A 16,407-nucleotide genomic window follows, 5' to 3' on the forward strand; every position below is an offset into this window, starting at 1 on the left:
GGTGAGCATTGAGCCTCTTCTTCATCGTCTCTGCACTCAGGACTTATAAACAGCTGCGAGTGCCTCTCGTTTGGTGAGGTGGGACTAAAAAAATAGCTGCAGAAAACAGCTGCATAAAATAAATAAGTAAAGAAAAAAGTGCCTCCTACTGGGCCCCCACGGCCTGGATACGACTAGAAACCCACCATGGGCCAGGATCCAGGCCCGCAGGTGGCCCAGTAGGACATCAGGCAAAGCAGTAGTAAGTAGGCCCGTAAGCCTGCAGTGGAGAGGAGCTCGAGAGGGGAGCGGCAGTGGGGTTTATAAACCACTGCACGCCCCTCTCAGCTAGCGAGGTGGGACTAAACTTTTGTGCCGCACCGTGCCAGCACACGGTCATTGGTCCCGGTTCGTGGCTTCAACCGGGACCAATGCCCACTCTTTAGTCCCGGTTGGGGGCACCAACCGGGACCAAAGCCCTCTGCTTCCCGCCCTTTGGGCTGCTAAAAAGTCGCCTTTGGTCCCGGTTGGTGCTACCAACCGGGACTACAGGGTGCATTGGTCCCGGTTGGAGCCACGAACCGGGACCAAAGACTTTGCTATATAAGGAAAATTTCAGAACCGCATCCCCACTTCGATCTCTCCCTCCTCCTCGATCTCCCGATGCCGCGCACCGTCGCCTGCCGCCCCGACACCGTCGCCGCCCCTGCCGCCCCGACGTCGCCGCCCCGCCCTGCCCCGACGCCATCGCCGCCCCGCGCCGCACCTCGCCGTCGCCGTCGCCGTCGACCTCGCCGTGAGCAACTTTTTATGTTAGATTTTTTTAGATTTTTTTGTTAGATTAGATGTGTAGTAATTTAGATATGTAGTTCATAGTATGTTAATTTAGATTGTGTAATTAATTCTTTCATATTGTGTTAGATTTTTTTCTGTTAATAGATTTTTTTGTGTAATTAATTTGTTCATATTGTGTTAGATTTTTTTTAGATTTTTTTGTTAGATTAGATGTGTAGTAATTTAGATATGTAGTTCATAGTATGTTAATTTAGATTGTGTAATTAATTTGTTCATATTGTGTTAGATTTTTTTTCTGTTAATAGATTTTTTTTGTGTAATTAATTTGTTCATATTGTGTTAGATTTTTTTTAGAATTTTTTGTTAGATTGGATGTGTAGTAATTTAGATATGTAGTTCATAGTATGTTAATTTAGATTGTGTAATTAATTTGTTCATATTGTGTTAGTTTTTTTTCTGTTAATAGATTTTTTTGTGTAATTAATTTGTTCATATTGTCTTATATTTTTTTTAGATTTTTTTGTTAGATTAGATGTGTAGTAATTTAGATATGTAGTTCATAGTATGTTAATTTAGATTGTGTAATTAATTTGTTCATATTGTGTTAGATTTTTTTCTGTTAATAGATTTTTTTGTGTAATTAATTTGTTCATATTGTGTTACATTTTTTTTCTGTTAATAGTTTTTTTTCTATTAATTTTTTCATAGTATGTTTTGTGATATTATTGTTAATAGATTTTTTGGGTGTTAATTCATAGTATGTTAATTTAGATTGTGTTAGTAAGTACTATAATTGAACTAGCTAGTTAGAAAAATATAATTACTATTTTATTTAGATTTTTTTCGTAATATAATTAGTTAGAAAAATATGAGTTAGTTAGAAAAATACTACTTACTATATATAGAAGTAGTTTGTAGTAAGTGCTACTTTATTTATTTATAGCAAGTGCTGCTTTATTTATTTATAGTAAGTGCTTAGTAGTTGAACTAGATAGTTGATTTAATTAATAAAACTACTTTATTTAACTATATATAGAAGTAGTTCCCGCATCGACGTCGGCGATGCCTATCCCGCATCTTCGTCGTCGTCGACTCGGCGGTGGAGGCCTGCTTGATCAGGGCCATGTTCGGGACTGGGCTCCGCCGGGCTGGTATTGGGAGGTGGTATTTTCCGGGGGACGTAGGTTGGTGAGGAGGCAGCCCGTTGTTGACCCGATCCTTGTTTGGTGGCGGTCGCGTGGGCCAGTGACAGTGCTGAGGCTTCCGGACACCGCGGAGGTAGTACGTCACCGTGTCAGCGAGGAGGACGAGCACGTCCGTCGCTACATGGTTGCATTGGAGGGCAGGTTCGACAATACCTGGCAGGTTCTTCAGGGATCTCACTGGAGCTATGATCCTGTGATGGTTCCTTATCTTTGGGTGTCCACCGCACGCGTCGATACCCATCGGGCGCTACGGTTCTAGTTGTATTAGTGATAATATTCGACGATGTACGGACACCAAGAGATGATGTACTTTTGCTTATAATTATTGAATGCATGCTAATTTGAATACTACTTTATTTTATGATTTGGTTTTGCTTATTTTATGATTTGGTTTTGCTTATTGAATGCTCATATTGGATAAGTTCTTCTTCATTCCCGTGTGCTAAACAATTTGGTATAATAATGCACTCGGGAATGAAAGGAGGAGCTACGTACATCGATCGCCGATAGTCAACCCATGATTAATAATAATGATCTAGTTTAATATTTGAATTATGAACATAGGGCGGAAATGTCGTACTCATCGGACGACGAAAACCGCCCGGGGGAGTGCGACTGGTGCCACGACGACCGAGGTATCTGCGACAGGTTCATTGAGCTGGACGAAGATCGGCGCTTCAGCATTAAGCTCGAGCAGACCTGCGATGTTCATACGGTACGCAACGACGACAATAGTTTTTTTGTAATTAAGCACGACTTCAACTATTTTAACGTGTATTTTTCATCTTTTCCAATTCAACTAGCTTATCCCATGCTTTGCAAGACGCTATGTCTTGGAGAGGATGGGTTTTGGAGACCATGAAAGTTTCGAAACCAAAAAAATTATCCTAAGTACCCATCATGGTGTGGATTTTCAAGTAAAGTTGTACAATGCTCAGAGTGTAACCCATTTTGGTTGCAAAAATTGGGAAGCACTTTGCAAGATGTATGGTCTTGATGAGGGTATGCTTGTCACCATAGATCTTGGTGATCCTACAATCGAGCAAGAGAGACCTTCGATTTGGGTCCTTGTGGATACACCTCCAATTCTTCCCCCATGTGAGCTTAACATAGTTATTAAGTAATTTATATTGTTTATTTCAAAATAGTTGACAACTTATTTCCATTGACAGCTTATTTTCATTCTTCAAAGAATGTGCGGAAGATGGTAGACAGAACCTACTACACCGAAGGCTCCGAATTAACTTATCAGGAGAAAAATCATCTGGTCGCATTTTGTACTGATCTTGAGAATTACAATATCTACAATCAAACTCCTCAACATTATGGTCAATACGTGCCACTAGTGCACGTGTTGAACTACGGTAACTACCATGGAGATACCCTGGTAAGATTTTTTACTATTACGACATCCGTGCATCTTTTTGCACACTTCTAAAACTAGTACATCATTGCTAACTATGAAGTTATTACTATGTTTTTCAACAGATAATCCCGAATGATTGTGTGCCTCATCTGATGTATACGCACAGTACCCTTCATGTTTTGAACATACAACCAGGTCTTCCTACGAATCTCAACTGTCCATACCGGGTTTCTAAAAGAAGTGGAGACATGACAATCAAAGAATGGAAAAAATGTATGGACAGTCGTAAGGAGCTTCTTGGAAGCAAAAAGCAGCGAAGGGCAAGAATTGGAGACAGGATGATCGCCATTCTTCATAATGGAGAGTCAGGGTCTATGTTGTTTTATGCTATTTTACCTTAAGGGTGTTTAGGGGTCCTACTTGATACTGATGATCATGTGCTAAGAACAATTATGTAGGGTTGGGTTCGATGATTATGAGGATGATGATTGTATGACCTATTATTAATAACGAGTAGAAGTTGTATGATGATGCATGATTAGTAGGACTTGTTATTATATATGATGGTGTATGATGCGAGCATGCATGAGTTATTATATCAGCGGGTAAACCAAGGACGAAGATATAAGAGAGGACACTTCTCTCTATTATCTAGCTATAATAACAACCTAAAAATAACCCCCAAAACTCCTAAAGCAGCCACTTTTCTAAAAAAAAAATGGACTTTTGGTCCCGGTTGGTGCCACCAACCGGGACCAAAGGACCCCCTGACTGGGCTCAGCGGACCGGCCACGTGGGGGCACATCTGTCCCGGTTCGTGTTTGAACCGGGACTAATGGGTGTAGGTATTAGTAACGACCCATTAGTCCCGGTTCATGAACCGGGAATAAAGGCGCTTACGAACCGGGTCTAATAGGTGTTTTTCTACTAGTGTTAGTACAGTTCTGAAGATGGAGCGGTGGAAGTTGGTGACGGCGGCCTCTGAGTGCATGCCGGACCGGTGAGACCCATGCCTGGCAGGCATCCTGGATGGGATCTCAGGTCTTAGATGTTAGGTTTGGCTGCGATGCCTGTTTGGTATTAGGCCCAGACTATCTGCGCCCCTTCATCAACTGGATAAAGTGGCTTAGACGGCGGCTTTAGTCTTATTGTTGTATTACTTTATAAGGTCTTGTGAGAATAATTAATAAAGTGACCGTATGCATCGTCCAGATGCAGAGGCCGGGGGTCATCCTCCTTTTCTAAAAAAAACGTGTGCACTAGTAGAAAAAGGGGCTTTTGTCCCGGTTGGTAAGGCCCTTTAGTCCCGGTTTTTGAACCGGGACTAAAGGGTCGTCTAATGCCTCTCCCCTTTAGTCCCGGTTCTTACACGAACCGGGACTAAAGGCCACGGCCACGTGGAGCTCCACCTTTAGTCCCGGTTGGTAACACCAACCGGGACTAAAGGAAATTTTCTGATTTTTTTTGAATTTTTTTTGAATTTTTTGAATTTTTTTATTTTCAAATTTCTGAATTATTTTAACCTCTAATCTCTAATCACCATCCCTCATCACTGCTCAATTTATCCTCTAATCTTTAATCACCCCTCATCATTCCAAATCATCTAACTTCCCGAACGGTCACCCATCCTCCCACTCCCCCAGCCTGAGCACGCTTAACTTCCGGGTTCTATTCTCCCTCGTTTCCAAGTCTGCACTTGTTGTTTACCTGACGATAGTAAGATGTCAATCCTATTAACCCTCAGGAATTTTGCTTGAGCATGAAGTGACACATTTCACTGTTTGAGTTTGAAACTATTGTTTTAAAAAACAATAACTATTTAGTAACACTAATATTTCTTGGATAATTAGTTTGACCATTGTTTGACCATAGTTTGACCACAGTTTGACCAGATTTGACCAAAATTCAAAATAACTGAAATAATTATTTAGTAAAACTAATATTCTAGAATAATTAGTTTGACCATTGTTTGACCACAGTTTGACCACACAGTTTGAATTTTTTTCGATTTTTTCCACTCTAGATCTTAAAAGCCCCGTAACTTTTTTTCTGTTAGGTTTTTGAGGATTTTGAAAATGTTTAACGGGGTTGCCCCAATTAAATTTGGATGTAACTTTTCGAGTAGATGATTTTTCATATAAAAAACTTTTTCATCCGAGTTAGTATGCAAAAGTTATGCCCATTTTACTAAATTCTAGAGAGATTTTGCAAATAAAGTCGAAATTCACATTTACAAATTTTCCCAACAACTAGACCACATATCACATGGGAAACTTATTTTCTTTTATTTTTTTGACATTTTCATCATTTTCTTTTATTTTGTTGAAAACTGAAAAGACGATCCACCCGGGGGGGGGGGGGAAGTAGAGTTTGAAAATGGGACCTTTAGTACCGGTTCGTGCCATGAACCGGTACTAATGCCTCAAACCCCATTAGTACCGGTTCGTGGCTCGAACCGGGACTAAAGTTCTAACCTTTAGTCCCGGTTGGTGCCACGAACCGGTACTAATGGGCATCGCACCCTTTAGTCCCGGTTCGTGGCACCAACCGGGACTAAAAGGTCCAGACGAACCGGGACAAATGGCCCACGTGGCCCGGCCGCCCCCCTGGGCTCACGAACCGGGACTAATGCCTCCATTAGTCCCGGTTATGGATTGAACCGGAACTAATGGGCTAACCCGGCCTGGACCAAAGCCCTCTTTTCTACTAGTGGTGTCATGTGGACATGGTTTGGTTTTGGAAGAGATTCCTATCTACCTAGCCCAAATAAAACTACTCTCTTTTATTTTTACATTGTATAGAAGTTGTGTCAATTATTTTGGATAGGAGGGAGTAGTTTGTTTTATGCCCGTCTGGTTACACGGCCGCATCATCAAGTCCCCCTACCTAGTAGGCGGGTATACCCATGTGCTTTTTTTAGGAAGAAGGGAGGTTGAAACCCCCGACCTCTTTTATCAAAGATGCACACAACCATTTTTATTAAATCAGATTTGTTAATTTTGTCATGAAAGCATCCTATGAAAAACGTATTCATGCACACCAAAAGCTTGAACATCTACGTACATGCATCTTGTTTTAGTTTATTTAAGTGGAAATTTACACAGAGACCTATCAAAAGGGAAAAACCTACTAGCTCTGTAAAGAAATGTATGACGTTTTAGGTCACTAATTTAGTAACCTAAAACTCCTTTTTTTACAAAGGGGGGTATTTTTCCGAAAAATTATGAAAAGGACGGCAAAACTGTCTGCCATCGTACAACAGATGCAAAAAGCACACACACACACAATCATGTTAGATGTGCAGGAAAAATGTTATGAGTATGAGTGACCATGGCAAATTACGGACATGCGGCAGAGATTACTAAGCAATCCCAAGGCAAATTGACTAATTAGACCATGTCGATAAGGAGTATTGAGTGCCTGGCAAATCATGGACATGTGGCAAAAAAATTACTTAAGAGTCGCATGGCAAAATTAACAAAATTAGACCGTGGCAATCAGGAGTATGAATGTTCATGGAAAATCATGGACATGTGGCAACGATTACTTAAAATCCCATGGAAATTAACAAAATAGACCATGACAGTCAGGAGTATGAGTGACCATGGCAAATCATGAACATTTTGCAAAGATTACTAAACAATCCCATAGGAAATTAACAAATTAAAACATAGCAAACAGAAATAAAATTATGGATGTGTGAAAAAAATTGGAGACATGGCAAAAATTCACGGGATCCATGGCAATTTTTTTTTCTACAAATTAGCTGCAGAAAAATTGGGAGCACATGAGGGTACTGGATGATTTGGATTCGATGGCTTCTGGCACGAGATGGCGGTGGCGCAGGTCCAATCTTGTGGTGCCAGCGTCAATCCTTGCGGCAGCGGGCTCATCATTAGATCCTTGATGCCAGGCAAGCAAGAGGTGTTCAGGTCGGTGACCAGGAAACGCCAAATGACGGCGGCTCAGCCCCATCGCCGGCCGCCACTCCCGGCCGCCGGCGTGTATGCCCTTTCGTCACGGCTGCTTCAGCAGTGGAAAAACAGCGGCGCTGTCCACCAGCCGGCGATATCATCTCACATGACACGCGCACATCACCAGACCCCTACTACTATCTCACATGCCGCCGCCGTTCGGCTTGGCCAGCCACTGCCACCACTATTCACTCCTTTCATGACGAGGATAGACGAATAGTGGAGTGGGGGAAGACGAAGTGTGAGAGGAGAGTCGATAACACTGGGAAACGAGTGCGGCTGGAAAAGGGGGAAGAGGATAAGAGAGTCGAAATCTCGTTGTTTTTCCAAGGTTGCTGATCTCTACGCTCTAAGATTCGTGCTAGGAATCAAATGGCTCGGGAGGCGTTCGGGCTAAAATCCTTAAAATCTGATGTCCAATTTTTATCATTTTTGTATTTTTTTTAGAATTACACGCTATGGTGACTATCGCTCGCTCGCGCTTGATGCTATTGGGCCACCCCATTTGGAGCACCCCTATGCGAATCGGCGACAACTATCGCTCGCTCGGCCTGTTTGTGGCGAAAATTGCTCACTCGCTCAATGATGATACAATTAGTAGCAAAAAATCCAAAGAGCCAAATCTCTAACTAGCCCATGGAACAGAGCTCCGTCGCCTTGCGCTGCCACGTATTCTCAAATGCATGAACTTTTTTTTTTCATATGTAGTGAACAACTTTAAAATATTTATGATCATATTATATTTCATATAAATGAACAATATTTTTAATGTCACAAATCCATGCCATGAAAACATTTAAAAAATGTGGGAATGTTTAGCATATATGTCATATATGAGGACATTGTTTTCCAAATAGACAAATATTAAATTTTAGTAGAATTTGTTTGTACATACATGTGAACAGTTTCTAATTTTTCTAGCAGACAATACTTCATTTTTTGACATATCTACGAAACTAATAGAAAGTATATTTTAAATTGTGTGACTTGAAAAATAGACTGCATCTGGTAATGGGTCGCGCAGTGGCCGGCCCATTAGAAGGTCCCTTCGGGCGAGATGTTGTTTTTCTGACTGACAAGCGGGAAATAGAGCAGCCTCTGCTAATCCGCTATTCCCTAAAAAAATGCTAATCCGCTGCTCCCGTGCCCTGCAAAAGTAAGGGGAAAAAAACTACAGTAGATCTGGGCGGCGGAGACGCCGGAGCGGCGACAGCAAGCCGGTAGTAACGGTGATGAGGCAGAGGCGCCGGTCGCATTCACGGTACAAAAGGAGAGAGCGGCGGCATCAAGGTGGTCACGGCAATCTACCGGGCGGAGGCGGAGCTACCGATGCTGAGCAGTGGAGTCGGAGGTCTCTGGCATTGAGAACCCCGGCAGAGTTGACAGACAGCGGTGGCCTTAGTTGTGTGTGTTGAGTGAGGAAGCACGGAAGCTTCGACCTCCATCGGTGGTTGATTGGTTGATTCCAGTAAATCTACAAGCGGGAGTAAAAAATTGCACATCCAGTTGTTTGTTATCTCCTGAAATCCACCTTGGAGCTTCATCCTCGCAAGGTGGTTCTTGTTTTCTTCATTTGGCGTTTCTGCTGTCAAGCAGTGCTGCTGCTCAAAAGAATCCAAACAAATAGTTTGCGTTTCTGCATATCACACAAGTATATGCGTAGAAAGAAGGATCTAACTGAAGGATATGCATCCCTCACTTCGGTACAGTCTTCCCCTTTTCTTGTCATTTTTGAAACCGCTCAAATTAGTATTCACTCTCATTGTTCCCAGCCATGGCAGAATATCCGAGTGCATCCGGTGTGCTGATTGCTGGAATATTCATGGGACGTGTGCTGATTCTTCCGGAATATGCAGGATTCAACCTTGGTGTTGGCGATCAATGGTTGATAAAACCACGCGTCCGGTGTCAGTATGCATTGAAGCTCATACAGGCTTGGAAGGCATGGCAGAGGCCATTGTGGGCTCGCTGATCCTTAAGCTTGGGGATGCGCTAGTGAATGAGGTCGTAGAGCTTGCAGGGTCCTTGTTCGGACTTGAGGGATATGCTCTGAAGGGCCTATTCTCCGAGATTCAGCAGGTCAAGAGTGAGCTGGAGAGTATTCAGGCTTTCTTGCACGCTGCCGAGAGCTTCAGGGACACTGATGAGACCACTGCTGCATTTGTTAGGCAAATCAGGATTCTTTCCTTCAATATTGAAGATGTGGTCGATGAGTTCACCTACGAGTTGGCGGACGATGGTAGAGGTATGCTTCTCTTTAAGGCAATCAGGAGAGTGAGGCAAATCAAGATATGGTACCGGTTGGCAGGCCGTCTCCGAGATATCAAGGCCGATCTCAGGAGTGCTGCTGAAAGAAGGGGAAGATATGATCTGAAGGGCATTCAGAGAGATGCAAGGCTGCCAGGAAGAAATGGCTCAAATTGGAGTTGTTTAAGATACACTTCCTTTGAAGCAGAGGATGATCCTGTGGGGATTGAGGAGGAAAAGAAATTCTTAATGAAATGGGTCCAAGATAAGGATCGGCGAAACTTGATTGCGGCTGTGTGGGGGATGGGTGGCATAGGCAAGACAACACTTGCTCATCATGTTTATAGTTCTGTCAAGGATAAGTTTGACATTTGTGCTTGGGTTACAGTATCACAAAGCTCTGAAGCTGATGATCTGCTGAGGAAAATAGTTGAGGAGTTCCGCAAGAATGATCGGAAAAAGAAGTTTCCAAAGGATGTTGATGTAACAGACTGTAGAAGCCTAGTGAAGGCGATCTGCTGTTACCTCGAGCACAAAAGGTACATCCTTGTTCTGGACGATGTGTGGAATGTGAATGTGTGGTTTGATTGCAGAGATGCTTTTCTTCATGGCAAGGGTCGGATACTATTTACATCAAGGATTTATGAGGTAGCATCACTGGCATCAGAATCAAACATAATAAATTTGCAACCACTCGGAGAAGATGATGCAATGGATCTATTCTGTAGAGAGGCATTTCAAAAGGAAGATAAGAGGATTTGCCCACCAGAGTTATCAGATTCGGCGGGCATGTTTGTAACGAATTGCAATGGCTTGCCAATTGCTATCAAATGCATTGGGAGATTGTTATCACTCCGAAGCACATGTTTCTCTGAGTGGGAGAAAGTGTACAATATGAAAAAGCAGCTCACCGACAACCCCGTCATGGATATGCATGTAATCCTGAAGGTTAGTTTGGAAGATCTGCCACATAGTGTTAGAAGTTGTTTTCTGTACTGTTGCATGTTCCCAGAGAAATATGTGATGCAGAGAAAATCTCTAGTAAGACTTTGGGTTGCAGAAGGGTTTGTTGAAGAGAGTGAACATAAGACACTCGAGGAGGTGGCTGAGGATTATCTGACCGAACTGATCCACCGGTGTCTATTGTTGGTAGTCAAGAGGAATGACTCTGGATGTGTATATGAAGTTCAAATGCATGACATCTTTCGTGTTTTAGCTCGTTCCAAGGCACGTGAAGAGAACTTTTGCGGTGTCTATAACCCCTTGAAAATTCATGCCATCAGAGAAGCACGGCGTGTATCAACTGAAACAGGGGATATTGCTCTGCTGGCACAGAATGCTCCGCATCTCCGTTCATTGCTTGTCTTTGACAGTTCATTTAGCTTCATTTCTCTCCGTTCACTAGCAATGAGCAACAGGTTGTTATCTGTTCTGAACCTGCAAGATAGTTCAATTAAGAGGCTACCAGCAGAGGTGTTTGGCTTGCATAATCTGCGGTTTCTCGGCCTTTGGCGAACAAAAGTCTCGAGTCTTCCAGGATCCATCGGAAGACTAAAGAATTTGCTGGTGTTGGATGCCTGGAAGTGTGAAATAACAAAGCTACCATTGCAAGTTATGAAGCTCAGTAAGTTGACACATCTTATTGTGACTTCCAAGCATGTTGGACCATCATTGCAGTTTGTTCCTTCTGTTGGTGTACCAGCTCCTGCTGGTATATGCTCTTTGACTAGCTTGCAGACACTTCTACAGATGGAAGCTAGTGCTGAAATGGTCCGTTCCATGGGTGCTCTCGTGGAGTTAAGAACATTCCGTATCAGCAAGTTGCAAGGCTCCCATTGTGAAGATCTGTTCAATGGTATTGGCAGAATGATTCATCTTACCCGTCTCGGAATCCAGGCAGATAATCAGGAAATTTTGCTGCTCAGAACATTTCAGCCACCTCCCTTACTTCAGAAGCTTTTCTTGCTAGGGGCACTATCTAAGGAATCCCTGCCTAATTTTCTCACAGAGGTTCGTAAACTGAAGAACCTCAAATTTCTGAGGCTTGTTGGCTCACGGCTTAACAAAGATGCATTTTTGTATCTTAAGGGATTGGAGCATCTAGTTAAGCTTCAACTTTATGATGCGTATGCTGGTGATAAGTTGTTCTTTCCCGCAGCATCATTTCCGAAGCTCAGGGTACTGAAAATACGGGGTGGACCATATCTCGATGAAATAGAGATAGAAAGAGGCGCCATGGCGAGCTTAGTTGATCTTAAGCTCCTGCTCTGCCCACAGCTGAAGATGCTGCCAGATGGTATTGAACATGTGAGGACTCTTGAAGAACTGACTTTGGACGTGGCAGAAGAACTAGTGGATAGGGTTTGGCAGAAGAAAGAGAGGAAGATTTTGCATATCCAGCGAGTTTATGTTGGGCCTCAGAGCTTACCGGTATTATAATTTCCTATTCCAATGTAGACATGAGCTGAAGATTTTTTCCCCTTTCTGTAGCCTAATCCTGTGTAACTCCAACTTCATGTGCCCATCTATTTCTTCTTGTACTATCTTCTCGATCACCCAGATCATCGTTTTTCTTGTTCTATCCAGTGTGAGCTTGCTCTTATATAATGCACAGCTAAATTTGTTTCAAGCATCAATTTCTGGATTATTTTTCTGCTCGTGGATGTTTTTTCAGCGAACAGTCATTCCTATGTTTCTTGTTTTTTGGTGTCGTTGTTAGATGAACAACAAGAAGGAGAACAAGAACAAGAACAGAGGTAACCTTCTGACATAGCGCTTACCGGCAGTGTGACAGTATTTTAGCGATGAACTTTTTTAGATGTAATTGCTGCTGAACTTCTACTATTGCTTTGCTGTAGTGAGACTACCAGATGTACGTGACCAATAGTTGGCATGGTCACCTTTTCATGTCTACAAAACAGTAAATTCGTTTGAAAATATATAATGAGCTTAACTGTATCCATCTCGAAGCTAACCATTATGTTTATGGCAGACTAGTCGATCCATTGTTTCTGAATTCAGTTATTTAATATGAAATTTCTAGAGCAAACAATGTAAAGGTCGCTGCAAACTTCCGACAGTAGCACTGCTCTGTAATAGTAGAAGAGCATGTGATCATCTTTGATTATATTTTGGACCCCTTTTCTCTATCTCGTTTTAACTGAATTTGATCAAATCCTCCCAATGGTCCATAAAGCCATTCGTGTAATAGCCTAAATAGTATATATATGTCTTGTGGAACATGAATGAGCTAGTCTAGGCAGTTTGACATCGTCTCACAGCAGGAATCCTTGCTGCGATCTTGATTTACCGGATGAAGATGACCACTAGTACCAGGTACTTGCTGCTGTACCTCCATCATCGCAACATGTGCAGCCCCAGCAGAGTGGACGCTAATAGGTCCACTTAGCAATTGTTCTCTCATTCCCAGCGCTTCCTATTCCCGAATGCATTTCCATAAAAAAAAAATATCTTTTGTTCTTCTATTGGCGTGTCTTCAAGCTGTTGGCTTATCCCCTTTTCCCCCCTCATCGGAGGCCTGTCTGATAGCGTCAGCAAAAGGAAAGAGTGCTCTTCAGCTGGAGTATCTCACTAAACATATATATGGGTGAGGATCACGAATTACTATGCCTGGCACAAGGTTGTTGGGTTAGTACTATTTTACACTGATTTATGTTGTAGAGTCAGTGGTACTATGTTTTGTATCGTACATGCTGCAATAATGCATTTCCATCTTATGGCCCGGGATACATATATATGGATTGTCAGGCAGCTACTATGTGCTCGACTCACAACTTTATGTAACACTATCTCGTAAAGCTATCATCGAGTGAATATAAAATAAACATAGTTTCAAGATGAAAACATTGTTTATTTGTTTCCATCCACCTAAAATGTTTATTTTTTTCATTTTCTCAGATGAAATGATATATAACTTTGATCTACATAGGGAGCTATGATTTATCTGGGCATGGTGAAATCATTATGTTATAATATCGAGTGTCCATATAGAATATGAGACATTAAATTTTGTATCTTTATGCGTAGACGCATAGTATAATTACATGTGTGTGAAGACTGCTGTTAAGTAACTCCAGCTGATTGATAGCCAGCACAAACTTTTGCCACATGAACGCAGTTCTACAAAAGAATATGTTTGCAAGATTTTGTCAAGTTTAATAGAAGTATCACTGAGTTTATACATGCTTCACATCGTGTTAATGATGCATGTTTAACTATTACATAGAAGCTAGTCGAAATTTGGTGCTAATTAAGTTCGAGGACAGTGGCACAATGTGAAGCATTCCATGCACACTGATAAGCTCAGATTAAGGGCTTAATATTTGATCACCTTTGTCGCTTGAACTAGTATTTGCAAAAAAAAAAAAAACTTGTGTGTACTCCCTCTTCCAACAAAATATAGGACATTTTTTGTTTCACGTACAATTCTGTAAAACGTCTTACATTTTGTTACAGAGGGAATATTCAACTGATAGGTCATGTGTGTCTCTCCAGGCATCAAAGACAATAGTGGCTTGGATGTGGCAGGGCCAGCCAATCGCCTTTGCAAAATATACATCATACTCTAGCCGACACACGGTGCACCTGTTGGGCACATAAGCTGTCCTTCCATCACATCCAGTTCATAGTTGCTAAGGCTGTGTTAGGCATTGCGTGGATTCTCATCATCCTGTTTGTACACCTGATTTTTTTTTTAATTTTTGTGCTTTCTTTCTGTCTATTTTTGTGCGTAATTCTTCACGGCAGGATATATAGTTAGCACAACACAATATAATTCAACAACCACAAACTGAGTCTAAGTTGAGTTGTATATAACACCCCAAGTTTCGTACTAGATTTAGAGCTAACCCTGTAATGGGTTGGCGACACACATATGTGGCAATACTCTGTGTTTCCGTCCTCGCTTCACACAAAATGGCTAGCCGGAGTTAGCATCTATCAAACATATGGGTTTATATTGGTGTTGCTTTTCCAAAACTAGCAAGATGGGCCTAGCCCAACCATGCTCTCACAAACGTCCACATTTTTTCGATAAAAAGTATATATATTAATATCGTGAAGATACGAGTTACACCCGGCCTCTGCAACAACGCAATGCTCTAATGACATGACGGATGCACACAGCAAAACAAGAAGAAGAAACTAAAAAAGAAAGTCCCGCTACAGTGTTCCAGGCCTTGCAGCAGCAGCAGCACAACTACCACCAAGACAACACATGATGTCCAGGTTCTCCAAAAGCGACGCCTCCAAGGAGAAAACAGTGGACCAACGCCATCGTCGCCCGATCATTGATCTTTTGGTTTTCACCTCGGAGATAACCCCCCTTCTGAAAACAATGCCTTCAACAAAATTGTTGCCACAAAACGTCCACATGGGCCACAATGGGCATGGATTGATGTTTTCTCTGTAATGTAATTTTGTTTACTCAGAGGAATTTTCCTTGGAAAATGGAATTATCTCTAGGTTTTTTCATTTGGCATGTTTTTTTTTCATTTCAATACAAAAATTAGAAGATACATAATCACAAATGCGTTACTATAGCATCATGCAAACAACTACCAAGTCTCTTAGGGGTGGCTCTACCTCCCTCTGTTTAGCTACACATGCTCGGAACGGTGTGGCATCGTAACTTAAATTAAGTCCACGTTGCATGAAGATTAGCTACTTATGTTGTTATGTCCATCTTCATATCTAGCACACAAGAGGAGTTCAGTTTCAGAACTATCTTCGCCCACTCCTACTGTTTTTTAGCATCACGCGGATGGTGGCTTTTGTTCCAAACTAGAAGAATCTCCAGACCCGGGGATCCATTAGAGAACTACTAAGTCCACTGAGTATGAGTGATCTCACTTGTGGTGTCTCATATTATCTAGTGATCTTTCATAAGATCTGTTTGTTCTCATCCCATCTCTAAGTCTATGCCACTGGCTCATTTACCTTTATCATCCATGATCTATTTGATTTGGGGGGGGGGGGAGCCCGGTGCATGTAGGTCCCGCTTGTATGCAGCCTTTCCCTACATTTCTGTAAAAGGTTGTTTCCAGGTCTTGAACCCGTGACCTCATGGTCACAATGCAGCAGCTTTACCACTGCACCATGATCTATTTAATAGCAGGAGAAAAACTGTGTGTTGCCAGAAAGAGCTCCATTCTATTTGGGAGAAGATTGAGCAGTAATATGTATGATCGCACGCACATGATTAATAAAAATCAATCTGCATGATTGAATGTTGTGAACCCATGAAATCAGCTAGTACATTCGCCAAGAGAACTTCCCTGCGAGTGTTCGCTCATGCAAGCTATCCACGTCCTCCGATTGTCCTGGGACGGGCCATTGAAGTTGTTTAGGTGCCAGATGGACGGTCGATCGTGGGCTCGTGGCTCCAGCTGTGGCCCTGAAAAACCTCATCAAAACCTTGCAAAACTTGGTTGCGACCCACCAAGCCCCGAGGTGGACCGTGGAGTGTCTGGTCTTTGTCTGCAGTGCAGGTGCCATCACAGGGGCGGTGTTGTGTGACTTGCGGTAGAGGGAGAGAGAGGCGGCACACACGGCATCCCCCCCCCCCCCCCCCACACACACACTCCATGCTTTCCATTTTGCCCCGTGCTCTCCTACTTCCTCCCTCTCCCTGTGTTGTCCTGCTTTCTGCAGCCATTCGACCCTGTTCCTCGTGCTTGGCTCGCCTCCATCTCCTTCTCGGATGATTTGTGGGCAAGGCTCCCAGAGGCAATGAACGCAGCAGATCGAGTGAGGTGGATCTGGAGGCGTGGCAGGCATCTGAGATTGAGGGCGGATCATCAGCCCCGAGCTTTGCACAGCC

At 42.6% G+C, this 16,407-nt stretch overlaps 1 protein-coding gene across 1 annotated transcript; it reads left to right on the top strand.

Annotated features, from left to right (window-relative positions):
- Nucleotides 1-8,457: 8,457 nt before the first annotated feature.
- On the top strand, nucleotides 8,458-12,389 carry LOC123087885 (disease resistance protein RPM1-like). Its single transcript, XM_044510007.1, has one exon. It carries the CDS (start codon nucleotides 9,006-9,008, stop codon nucleotides 12,003-12,005), a length of 3,000 nt encoding a protein of 999 aa, XP_044365942.1. The 5' UTR covers nucleotides 8,458-9,005; the 3' UTR covers nucleotides 12,006-12,389.
- The last annotated feature ends 4,018 nt before the right edge of the window (nucleotides 12,390-16,407 follow it).

This window comes from Triticum aestivum, chromosome 4A (genome assembly GCF_018294505.1).
Source record: "Triticum aestivum cultivar Chinese Spring chromosome 4A, IWGSC CS RefSeq v2.1, whole genome shotgun sequence".
Lineage (NCBI taxonomy): Eukaryota > Viridiplantae > Streptophyta > Magnoliopsida > Poales > Poaceae > Triticum > Triticum aestivum.

Coding starts and splice junctions, on each gene's coding strand:
- LOC123087885 (XM_044510007.1), top strand. CDS start 9,006: ATGCATCCCTCACTTCGGTACAGTCTTCCCCTTTTCTTGTCATTTTTG.